This window comes from Corvus hawaiiensis, chromosome 3 (genome assembly GCF_020740725.1).
Source record: "Corvus hawaiiensis isolate bCorHaw1 chromosome 3, bCorHaw1.pri.cur, whole genome shotgun sequence".
Taxonomy (NCBI): domain Eukaryota; kingdom Metazoa; phylum Chordata; class Aves; order Passeriformes; family Corvidae; genus Corvus; species Corvus hawaiiensis.
Window position 1 is genome coordinate 62,814,418 of NC_063215.1, and position 13,187 is coordinate 62,827,604.

General features: G+C 39.0%; 1 protein-coding gene across 9 annotated transcripts in view; it reads left to right on the forward strand.

Annotated features, from left to right (window-relative positions):
- ARID1B (AT-rich interaction domain 1B) overlaps positions 1-13,187 on the forward strand; it is a 327,301-nt gene that overhangs the window by 250,934 nt on the left and 63,180 nt on the right. For all 9 annotated transcript variants that reach the window (XM_048299613.1, XM_048299618.1, XM_048299620.1 and 6 more), the window contains one exon: positions 10,499-10,678. In XM_048299613.1, coding sequence (XP_048155570.1) covers positions 10,499-10,678 — 180 coding nt within the window. The remainder of the gene's footprint in view (positions 1-10,498; positions 10,679-13,187) is intronic.

Consider the following 13,187-nt stretch of genomic DNA (forward strand, 5'->3'; position numbering starts at 1 on the left):
TTCCACTGTCATGCATTTTCTTCTAACAAAATATAAATGTTTTTGCTTGTGTGGAAGACACAGAATACCAATCAGGTGTTTTGCACCTACAATTCCTGATCAGATTTATGGCTTAATACTGACATTTGATGGTAGAGATTCTTTCCCCTGAAATCTATTTTCTTCTTAAAAAGAGAAACCAGAAGGAAGAAAATAGATCAAAGAATTCTTACTGCAACAAAAAAGATACTGTAGTTTGCTTTTATATCTTAAAAAGACTTTTTCCCTGAGAATACGTTTTTTGCTCTCATTTGGGGATTTGGGATCTATTCAGAGCACTGAGGAGCTAGAGAATAAAACGATTCTTGTCATTAACATTCTTCTGCTTGCCATGTTAACGATGACACCACTTAAGGTTAAATCAGACTTGGTAATAAGTTTACTTGATGTAGACTGAAGTGTTTCAGGCTCTTAAAGAAAGATGCTTGAGACATGCATAGAGTGCAAAGCCACAGGTATGTTTGAGTGCCTCTTCTGCACACAGCGTTCTCCAAGTGGGTCAGTGCAGGGGAGCTGAGCTCTGTCTGGTATGCAGGAACATTGCCAGGCTGGGAGGAAATCTTCATGCCTGGAAAACTGGGGTTAGAGGAATTGTGCCCTCAATAAGCAGAAAAAGTGCATCGCATAAGGAGGAAAAGCAGGTTTTAGTTAAAACTGTCACACTAACTCTGTAAAACATCCTTTTTTTATCTCAAGTCACTTGATGAAGTAGGAACATGATGCATAGGAGTACACGGAGCAGGGTCTGTGTGTGAAGGCAGAGCCATGCAGTAGAGCCAGGCACTAAGCTTCTTCGGTGGCTCAAAAAGCTGCATTAGTTTCTCAACTTAGTGAGTGCTGAATTTAGCGACAGTCTTTAAAAAAGATCGGGCCATCATTCGTTTTTACCTCTGTATTTTTAATTTGACTGTAAAAGTGGAAGTGCACTGAAATACAGTGTCAGTGTGATGAGCAGTTTTTTTAAATGTGTACATGCTATTTTTCTTTGCTATTTTGATTAGCAATGCACAGCAAAAAAGCTTACAATATGTCTACTTTGATTAGTAATCAACATCACTGGGATGAAAAGTTACTGTTTTTCTCCCTGAGCTGTGGAGTGCATAGTTTTGTGTCTGTTTGTCTCTCAAGTGTTTCAGGAAGACCTGGTTTTCTTGGCCAAAAGTATTAGAAATTACGTTAACTCTGCCAAAACAGGTTAATTCTTAAAGAAGTCAATCGCCATTTGAGGATACTGGTTTCAGACTATACTTGGATTTAAGACATACAGTAGCCAGTCTCAGCTTTAGGTTGATCTGATTAGTTGTGGCCTACACTAAATATACAGCAGGCCATCTGCAAGAAGAATCAGAGGACAAAAGAGTATGATTTACATATGATAAGCCATGCTGGGACACAGCAAGACTGCAGAAGTAGGATGTGAAGTAGGTAATAATATCTGTACAATCAAAACCCAGAGTGAGGTCTCAAATAAATTTTGTATACCAGCAGCTGGTCATTGCACTCTTTTTGCTGATGTTAAATCTCATTATACTTGGAGATAAATCTTTATTTCATTTTTTAAACTAAATTGGGGATTCTCTTTCTGAAATTAGGGAGCAGAATTCACTTATTCTGAGAGAGTTTATACAGTTGCCAGCAGAGAGACTTCTCAATAGAAAAGTTTCCTGTGACTTCATTAGGCAGCCATCAAATTCCCTGCCTCTGGGCTCAGGGAGCACGATAAGCTACAGCAGTTACTGATGAAGAACTTGACAGAGTGACAGTCAATATTGGTGTCGCACGCTTGATGTAAAGTTACTGGGTATTATCCCTGTCCCTGGGAGAGCTTCCCATCATGGCCTATAAACTGGGAGCTGCCTGTGGTCTTCCTGTTCAGCAGCACCATGGTTGTCAGGACACTCTACTTCCTCAGTACCTAACTTAACCTTTTTATAAAGCTTCTGTAACGATAAACAACCTCTGATCTAAGACCCTTTATGTCTTTTTAAATTAATATACAGGACACTGAGTTGAAATCTATATAATGTATATATTTATAGCTATCACTGGATAATTCCTACCATCCCAAAGGATCCCAAAAGAATAAACACTCATCAGGGAACAGCTGCAAATCAAGGAAGGGAAAAATCAGTCAAATCATAAATCATGGTAAAAATAAGACTGAGGCAAAGGCATTTTGGGACTGGGGACAACACACTCATTTTGTGTTTTTGAAAGAAACATTTTGATTTATTTTACATGTGTGCAACAGAAAAGACACATCACATATATTTTAGTCTTGTCCACAAAATATATATATAGTGGTCTTCAATATATTTACTTCATGAAAAGGAAGATCTGAGTTGATCCAAGGAACCTTTGAACAGCAGTATCTGGGGAGGGTAAATTTTTCAAACCTGAGATTTAGACCATTAAGCCTGCAGGCTTTGCACATTACACATTATAAAATGCTGTTCCTTCTTTGCTCTCCTCTGTGATTTTCCTAAGTGTGCATGTTACTAGCAAAACTTAAACAAATGTCGATTGTGCAAAGCAGACGGACTCCTCAGATTTTTCATGTTGCTGCTGAGATTAATTCTAGCAGCCCAAGCTACCTACTGAAATTCAGGATTCCCTTCGGGGGCAATTGGGAGGGCAGGGTGGGCGCTTTTGTACTGCAAGTCACTGTGACCCTGATTTTTCAAGCACCATAGTAAAAGCATCTTGTGTAAGGTATATTACAGTAACAAATTATGTGAAAAACGGGGGATGAGCAATGTGGTTTTTGTTTAGTCTGTGCATGAACGTCTCCACAGATGTCTTTCCTTCTTTGTCCTCAGTATAGCACTTAAAATTTGCATCAGAGAGCGTTATGCAAGGTTTGCATTAGGAAAGGTTGGGTATTTCTTCCCTGGCTACCATCTGGGTAATCTGTCTGATCCTTCCCCAGATTCTAATTTATCAATGATAGATTATATGAATTTCAAGGCTAGGCAGTAGCAGAGGGAGGTTTAGGGGTGGGAAAAATTTAAACATTATTGCATGCTATACATAGACTGGGGTTTTGTAATATCAGAGAGAGAAGCAGAGGAGATTCAGCCAGTTAACCTAATAGCACAGCTGGTAAAACACTAGGGGGTCTGGGTTAAAACCTTAGCTAGGTCATTAGTTTCCATCTTCCCCAAAGCTATTCACATTGTGAAGAGAAGCAGTCAGACAAATAAACAGTGAGGAGACTGTAAGATAGATATTAAAGCATAATAAGAAAATAATTTCAAAGAAAAAGAAAACCAGTCCAGCACTTTTTCTTAAACAGAACATTGGTCTTTCTGTGGAAACGAGAAATACTGCAGTGATCTTTGCAGGAAGAACTAATTTTGCTATGGTGATGTTTTCCATTGCTGTTTCACATAAGCAAAGAAACATTCTTTGTTGAATGGATGTGAAGAAATGTGGTGGTTGTACTGCAGATATTAGCAGATGCCATTGTGAAAATAAATTGTCCAGATACCAGAGGGAAATCATGTCACTGTTAACTCTAGCCTAGAGAACTTCAGCATGGTTTTAGCGGTGCTCTGATGGACTTGGAGAAGATGACATGGTTTATGTGGGATTTTATGTGGGCTGAAAAAAAGAGCTCAGTGTAGAAACTTGATTATGTTTTTTCATGGTTAATGGAGAAAAATTAGAAGAACCTCTAATTAGAAGAAGAGCAGTTCATTAGAAGAAGAACAGTTCTCAGAAGAACTGAGAGAGAGAATGTCTGAGGAAGGAAAGTCTGCCAAAAACTGTATCATGGGTTTGCAAACATTTGCTCTTTTTTCTCAAAGAAGAACTTTCTCCTAAAAACATTTTGGGACTTCTTGTTAAAAATAGAATGTGATTGGAGAAGAAAGAAGAAATTTTAAATATTTTTTTTTTAGCTTTTATAAAATATTATATGTGAAGATATTGCATTGGTGTAGTGCAGGTGTTTTATTTATTTGATTTCTTATTTCTTTTACCTGCCTATTAACTGGACAGGAATATTGAGAATTAGTATTTGCAGTGTCTAAATGAGATTGACACTGCAGGCTCAGCCACTCATGCTCACCAACCCATCACCCTGTGGTGCATATTGCTAAGTCAGATGCTTCGTGTGTGTCAAACATAGGGCTAGCTGGGCATATGTTATTAAGGTTGCTTTCTGGAAAATGAAAGTAAGATGGGGTATCTCAAATGTAAAGAAATCTTGTGCCTGCTTGCTCTAGATACCAGGTTTTTTTATGCCACCCACATGATTTCACTTGATTTACTTGGTTTGTATTCTGATACATGGGTCAAACCTTCACCAGTTTCTTAATTGCTGTTATTTGTTTAGACCTGTATAACATTTTTGTCTGCTTAGGTTTTTTCCAGTACCTAAATCTCCCTCACTGTGTCCTTCTCAGTGTTTATTTTAAGTAGCACCTTAGGGGTAGGTACCATGCCATTCTTTGCCTGTGACAGTAAGTAGTTTATGGCCAGGTAGAGCTGGCCTCCCATAAGCAATGGCACAATAATATTTTCTTAGCTCCTGCTGTCTGTAAGCCACACATCTCCAGGTTTGACCACACCATTTGAAGATGTTCATTCAAGTACCATCAACAGTCTGCAGACAATCTGGTTGCTTATTTAGGGTTCTGGTATCACCGGCTTATGTGAGAATAACCAACTCTTTCAATTACTAAAACAATTAATGTGTGTGTTGTGTTCTGTTGGATGTTTCCTTGCAGTGCTCTGAGGTGCTGACTGTGGACATGTTTAACTGGGCAAAAACCCAGACATGGTTCATCAGTCCAAAGCCTTCCTGAGCTGTCCTTGCCATCTGAAATGGGTGGGCTAGGCAGCGTTTCAGTCTGACTGTGATGTTCCTCAGCATCCTGCCATGCTAACAGGGTGCCAAATCACAGAATAATGCTTTTCATTTGTTTAGTTTTACCCTGACACATCTATCTCAGTGTTGTTTGTCCACAGATGAGCTAGATATGGGAGTCACTGCTTTAGATCCATTGCAGTTCTGTTGTATTCTCTGTTGAAAATCCTGAGAGAGTGGATAGACCCCAAACTGCTATCTGAGGAAGGAAGGTCTGCCAAAAACTTGTGTCATGGGTGTGCAAACATTTGCTCTTTTTTCTCAAGGGTACTGACCAGTGCCTTGCTGAAATACCAAGCATTGGAAATTTCTGTGATTCTCCCCACACACAAGTTTTTCCTTTAGAGGTAGTGGAAAATATCTCTTCACGTACTTAATTTTTTTGAGCTGATTCATAAGTACAAGATTTTATGTTATTTTTCTCTAATTAGTTGATGAACACTGTATGCATCCAATCTGTTTTTACTTTTCTTATTCCATGATTTTCAGAGTAATAAGCCTGTCTAGCCCTTTCTTCAGCCTCTGCCCTTGAACAAGGGGAACTTCCTTATTCCTTATTCGGAAAGGTTCCTCAGTTGTTTTCATCCCAAGTTGTGTCACTAAGCATGCCCCTCTAGAAAGAGCCATAGCCCTGTGTATTTTTTACTTAGGTAAGTTCATTTTTACAATATACTGTTGCACATCGTACCTTTCCTAATTTTTTATTTATCAGATGTGTAAGTTAATGGTGATCTGCTATCGCTGTAAACTCCAACGTTTTTGTGAGCTTAAAATGAGTAAGTGTTCCACATGTTTTCAGGTTTAATTCATTCATGAAAATCAATGCACTACTCCTGGCTAAATCAAAAGACCTCTCATTGACCATGGGTTAAGTGTGTGCCAGTGGACAGTTGCTGTCTGTCAACTGATATGCAATAACCTGTTCCTTTGTAGTCACTTCCTTTTTGTTTGAGCTTCTACTTTTCTGTAAGGTTTTTTCATATTCAAGCCAAGATTTTAAAATGTCAGAAGAATCCGTCTGAGATTTTACAGCAGCACCCAGCACGTTCAGTAGGTGTTTTTCATGGGTAGTGCTAAGGAGATAGTATTCAAGAAACAGATGGTTTTGTCTTGGTCAACGTACAAATGTAATTAAGACAACCTTAGTGCATAATTTCATGAAGCTTTAGTAATTTACTGTTGTGTATCTGTTTTGTGTATATATATGCCTGAGGGAAAGACAAGTTTCTAAATGTTTTTAAAAAGGCATCATAAGTGGTATTAGCTATATTATATATGTGGCTATATATATATAGTGTATTACCAGGTGTTAGTGCTGTTTAGGACAACAGAGGCTTCGTTTTTGTATTTTCCATCATCAAAGGAGCAGAAACTCTTTTATCATAAGCATTGCTCAGTTTATATTTTTTCTCTATATTTTGCTAAAAAGAAAGAAGAAAAATAAAATGCTTCCTGACCATTTTTAAACCCTATATGTATGTTCTATTTGAACATGCAAACATATTTTATTGTTGCTATGGTGTGATAATTGTTAATAGTATGCTACTCTTCCACTGAGAACAAAAAAAATTGCCAAGATGATTCTGCATTGTTAAAATGTTTTTAATACAGTCATTCTTCACGTATGTAAATGTAGTATAACAGCTAACTAAACGAGGAGAATGCTTCTGACAGGGTCACTTTATTCAGCTACTTCTGAAATAGCTTAGTTTGCCAAAACCCACTCAAGTGTTTTTTCAATAAGTAATGTTTTGTTGTGATGGCATGTAAAGCATCACCTCTATCTCTTTTTATCACTAATATTAAGGGAAGGGAGTAGATTTGTTCACTGATGAGTATGTTGTCACTGCAGTTTTTAAAGGCTTAACTCATAGCTGTTTCCTAGCAGTTTAAAAGACAGAACAGCTCACCTTGTTGTCACAGGGGTTGACGTGTCAGATGCAGTCTGGCTGTTGAATCACTCCACTACCATTACTCCAGTGCACCTCTAATGTAATTCTACTTCCTTTCTTTACAGAAGAAAACTTTTATCTTAGATCTAATTTTGTGGAAGAAAATTTATTTGTTTTTGTATCGGCTATAAAATGATGTTGAACACTAGGGAAAATGTGTGTAAATAAGGAAAAATGAATGTATGCCAGCTGCTCCCTTTCATTTCTGATAAGATTTTTAGAATTGATGTTGTTTTTTCTTTATGATGCATGCATGTTAATGTATTGACCAGGAACCCTTTTCTCTCTAAGACATCTGATCTGTCTGCAAATATTTGAAATACTTCAAACTCATGCACTGATCTCTGAATGTTGACTGGGCTCTCATGGAGGTTGATGAGGATAGACTCCTCTATGTTGTAATGGAATCCAGATCACAGTAAGAACTGTTCTTAGCTTCTCTACATCATATCTGTAGCTGAAAGGACTCCTCTGCTCGCTGGAAGGAAATTAGAGCATGTCTTGTTTTGACGCCATGCTTCCATGTACCGTACAGACAGTAACAGAACACAGTATAGCATAGATACTCTTCCTGAATTTCAGGATTCCTTTTCCTTAATTCTTTACCTGTCTTAATGCTTCATCTTCTTTCAAGGAAAGATAGCAAAGCCAGCCTTGATTTGAGAGGAATCTTACACTGTCTGAGATGATGAAACCAATGCCTCACGTCAGAAGCAGTTTAGGAGTGTGTTCCTTTTTTGTTGTGTTAATCAACATCTTTATTAAACTAAGGCTAGAGCATGAGTTTGAGTAGTATCACACAGTTATCTGTGCTCTTGAGTTACTGGCATGCCCTCAGCTTAGTTTTGGCCAATGCCCATTAGCACTCCCTGAGCCGCAGCCCAGAGCATGGATAAGGCAGGACAAGGGACTGTGCACAAAAGTCATACAGATAAGATTACCAGGATTGAGTGGGAAGGTTTATCTGGATGGACACAAGTGGCCCCACTCTCTTCCTGGCATGTTTTATTTATGACTGTACACATAGCTGCCCAGTCCATTCCACAGCATCTGAAATGAATGAGAAGGAGGTTACTGAAGAAGAGGTCATTTGAGTAGAAACACTTATTTTACTTATTACTCTGGTGCCTTGAGAAGCCCTTTTGACAACCAGCAGAGCTGGTTAAAAATGATAATCTCCATGTTTTTCATTCGACATTAGTCCATGTTCTCCATTAGCTTCAACAACCAGCAGTCCTTCTGCATCACTACTGGAAATTACTGTACCAGTAGCTTTTCAGTGTATCACCCTTCCTTGTGGTGTTAAGAAAAGTACTGCTTGCAATAATAATGGGGCTGAAAAACCTTAATCACTAGCACAGTGTTTGGAAAGTTGCCTCATATAGATTTAAAGGTGAACAGAAAACCCCCCCCCTCACTTTTGTACTAGACACAGGAGTAACTTCACTGTCTTTATAATAAAAATCTTAGTGTGACCAGTACAAATTTTTTCATTCAAATGGATCCCACAAGTGTGATATATATGGTGTATGTCTGTCAGGAACATGGGCATTTATTTCATGCAGCCATACGATTGTATTAGGTTTCTAAATTACTTACCAACACTGTCAGCAGAAGACATAGGCTTTGTAATAAGAGTTGTACCGAGGGTAGAACTGTTTTAAAAATCAAAGGGTCTATTCCAAAATACAGCTAAATGGAGAAGGTCATGCAAGTTTTCCTTTGCAGAAGTGTGGAGTTTTCCAACCAGTACAGACCAGTTTCCAAGCTGCCATTTTGCACTCAGTTTTTTCTGTGCCGTGTGTCAATGTCTGCTCTACCTCCAGAGAAAGTGCCAGGCTCTGACTTAGCAGTTCAGGTGTGATCAAGTTCCTTGTCTTGGGGCTTGCACAAAGATCAGGAGAACTTGATGCATATTCTGCCAAATCTTGCAGTTGGAGTTCTAGCACAATAGAGGTTGAGCTGTTTGTTGCACGAAAGAACTGGGCACAAGGGGTGCAGAGTCATCTCATCTCCTGGTTTTTCTCCTTATGACCTGCACCTCAGTGTTTTCAGTTACGAGTTTGATCACACATCTGATTATGGCTCAGAAAAAATTACCTCTTTTCATTAATCAGGCATTGAGTGTTTGGGAGAGGGGGGTGGTGATGTTTGGTGCTAACCAGTGGGAGGACACCCCGGTCCTGTGGGATAGTCATCCTTTTGTCTCCTCTGCCTCCTCCTGGTCACCCATGTCTGTCTGTCCTCACAACTTGCCTTTGCCTCTCTCTCCCCTTTTCCCTTCTTTTTCTGATCCTCCCATCAGCAGCTTCTGGTTGTTCTACCTTTCTATTATTCCCTCCCTCATGTAGGGAAAGGTGTAACTAGTGCTGCCAGGCAAGGTGTCTCTTGGCTTTCAAGTTCACACCTCCCCACACACATGCCACTAAAAGGAACGGGGCAGATTGGAAAGGGGCAACTTTGATACGTAAGGCTTCAGCTCTCTGTGGCCCCAGAGCGCGGGATCCTGGGCTGGCAGCTGGATGGGCCGGAATGCAGCAGTGCCAGGGCCCTGATCCCACTGGGCAGCCACACACCGGGGCTCCCTCCTCACTTGGCACGATGGCAGCACAGCCAGCGCTGGCCTGTGGTACGCATGGGTTTTGCCCCGCAGGGAAATGGAAAGATGAAATTTAATATGCAAGCAGAACAGGAAAGAAAGCGGATTTCCTCCAGAAATAAAAAAAAAAAATCCCTAAACTTTTCCAGCACATCCTCTTCAACATTGGAAGCAGCACTAAAACCATTCAAGGTATAAAACATTAGAAAACCAGCACCCCTACACGGACATTTCACAGGCAGGATTGCAGCATTTTTCCCAGTTCATGAAAACTTCAAAAACCCCACCACAAAACCCTCTTCTTCCTTCATTTAATAGGATAAGTTCTGTTCCTTTATGTGAAGCCTCTAAATTTTACACCGTTTCACTAGGCCTGTTGCTGTAGCTTTTGAACCTTAAATTAAATTGGGATTCATTAATACATTTGCAAAAAGAAAAAGGAGAGAATGCCATAGAATGTGCTGGGGAAAGAGTAGAAGAAGGACCTAGAGCACAAATACATAACAAAACAACTGTTATTTCTGGCTGGTAAGACTAGTCTTCACACAGAGGTAAATTTTAGCTCTGGTGAGTTTGTTGGCAACAGAGGAGTATTTACAGTTAGTTTCTATATGCTGAAGTGAGGCATTTTGGTAGCAACATATAATTTTGGAAGACGTGATACTCCTACCGTAAGTCATCAGGCAAATTCCCTAGTACTGCTAATTAGGTAATGCATATAATTGCCTTTAATTTTTTTTCCTAAAAGTTGTTTTAATTTTAAAATTAACACCCATTTGTAACTAAGCAGTACTGCCCTGTCTTTATTTTACAAGTAAAGGATTTCAAACCTATGTGTAGGTTTTGGTGGTTGAGACATCTTTGCTGACTTGGAGATGTGTTTGGTTTTGTTTGTATGAACAACAGCAGTTTTCTGGGTATTCTTAGTCTGAGATAACTAAAGAGGGTTGGTTTACATTAATGCCAAAGATTTTTTAAAAACAAAGAACCGTTACCTGAATATTAATTTTTGCTTTGTCACTTTTCTCCCTTTAGGTTTCATGGCAGGCATACAGAGGAACCCCCAAATGTCACAGTATGGACCTCAACAAACTGGACCTTCCATGTCACCACACCCATCACCTGGAGGTCAAGTGCATCCTGGAATTGGTAGCTTTCAGCAGAGTAATTCAAGTGGTACTTATGGGCCTCAGATGAGCCAGTATGGACCACAAGGTAAAATGCTTCCTGGTAATAGATACAGTAATTTTTTTTTTTCTATATATATGTGTATCATATATGTGGGTAGGTGTGTTAAAAACAACAGAAGCACACACACAACACTCTCCCTAAAAAAAAAAAAAAAAAAAGGGCTAAACAAATAAAGCTGTTATCCAAGGTGGAGCTGCACCTTGTGGAAGAAGCTGTTTCTGTTATTAGCACCTTTCTCTGTGTAAAAATAGTGACCTAAATTAGGCAAGGAAATGATGAATCTGTGGCATTGCCAGGTCTATTGTTTAGGAGCCCAAGCATGTCATCTCTGTGATGAGGCTGCATTTGAGCGAGCATGGAATAAGGGTCACAACACCAATCCCAAAATAAGTCTTTTTTTCTTGGATGAAATCCCAAGGCCAACCTGAAATTGCGTGGTGACTTCGAGGGTAAAGTCTTCTAACAAGCATAATAATACAGTGGCTACTGTGGAAATAGAATATTGAGCTCTAATGCATATGGTTTGTGAATCTTAACTAACCCTTTAGACTGAGAGAGACAGTTCTTTTTATTTTGCTTGTTGGACAAAATTGGTGGGGGAGTAAAACAAAAATAGAATACACAATTTCTGCCCCTGGACAACCTTGAACTTGTCTATTGTTTTGCCTTTAATGGATAACCTTTATAAAGTATGCATCTGTTTAGGGGTTTAATGAAGTTGAAGTCAAGCCACAGAATATATAAGGGTCAGTATTTTCTTTAGAGGTACATAAAGAAGCTTTTCTATTTCAGCACTTCCTACTATTGCTTTCTTACTTAAAAGCCTCCAAAAGGACTTGAGCCAGCAATGGGAATTTCTGTAGGGCTCAATGACTGGCCTATGCTAGTAAGGATGGTTATTTTAGTCTCCACAGTTTCTGAGAACTAGTTCTGATGTTTGTTTGCAAAGAGCATTGCTGCCCTATGCAATGTTCCTTTCTGTTTCATCCCTGGGTAGCGTTTGGTTTAGTGTTCTGAGCACAGGGCTACAAGCCAAGATTTCCCAGTTTCTAATTCTGGCTCTGCCTTTTACATCATCTTTCAACTTAGGCAAGTAGATTCATTTCTCTGCTTTGCCTTCCTTAACTATAAAATGGGGCTAGTAATGCCTTATAGCCATGTGCAAAGATTAATTACCTAACTCCAGTTGACTGGTGCTTTCCTTTTATTTGGAAAGCATTTTGTGGCCATAAAATGCTGTCCAAGTGCTTAGTTTTATCTGCACAGTGAGCAACTAGCTTAACTGGTAAAAAATCCAGTGGATTTATGATGTGCTATCCTGACTTCCAGCTGTACTGCTGCTGCTGAGATTCCGAACCATGGGAATAGTGGGTGTCAAGTGCAGTAAAACATTAGCCATCCACACTGATTGAATGGAAAGGTTTTTGTACTAAATCAATGCATTTAAGTAACACGCCAAATACTACTTTCTTTTTTTGCTTGAGTTCAGCAGTTCTTTTCCTCCCTCTGTAGATGAAAGTGCCTATGTAATGATTTTATGGGTCATGGTCAGGAAGAAACTGCTATTAAAAAGTGAACTTGAGGGACAGGAAGAAAATGAGCATCATTGTCATTAACGGGCCGCTTCAGAAGGGTTTGGTGAATAGTGTGATGGATGAAAACCATGTTCTTCTGCCAGTGTTTGGAAGGTACCAGTGGTTCTGTGCGCTGATCATCATAAAATTAGGGCCTTGCAGACTGTCAGCTCTATAGGTAACAATTAGACCAGAAGAATACTACATTTTAACTAGGCTAATCTAACCATTAATAAAATCCAGGTATGACGATAGTGATATATTCCACGTTATGTGTTTACCTGGATTTAAGGTTTTAATAGCGTTTTTTCATTTTAAATAAAAGTAATCTATAATTGCAACTCTTAACATACCCTATTACAAAGCATAATAATATGCCAGCAATGATGAATATATAATAATGTTATCCCATATGCCTTTTCCTGCCAAAATAGGAAATATACTAAAAATTACCTGGGTTGAAACCAAGTTCTTAATTTATTAAACTAAAGTAATTCTCACAGATCTGATTTGTTTTCCATGTTTTGTTCACATAGGCCTTCTTCCAGAATATTGTTAAGCTTAGGCTGGATTTGACAGGACTACTTGTATTTTCATATATGCATCAAAGCAGTCTGGACACTAAGCTTTTGATCCAGCTTTGAATACTGGATTTCACTATGTGCTGTCCTGAAAACCATTGCTTAAGGCTAGTGTCCTGTGTGCAGTGGAATTGCTCACCATTGTAAAGACTACACCATTAAGTTTGGATTGGAAGTATTAGCCCCCAGTTCATAAGAGCAGAATGATCCATTTCATGCCTATGGTTGATTTATTTGATTTTTGTGTGTTTGCATGACACTTAGATCTATAATAAGAGCAGAATGTATTTTCCCAGGAAGCAGCTCTGTACTGGGTCCTAGTCCAATTCTCTGAAACCATTTCCTACAAAAATAATAAATGGCTTTGGCTCCACACTT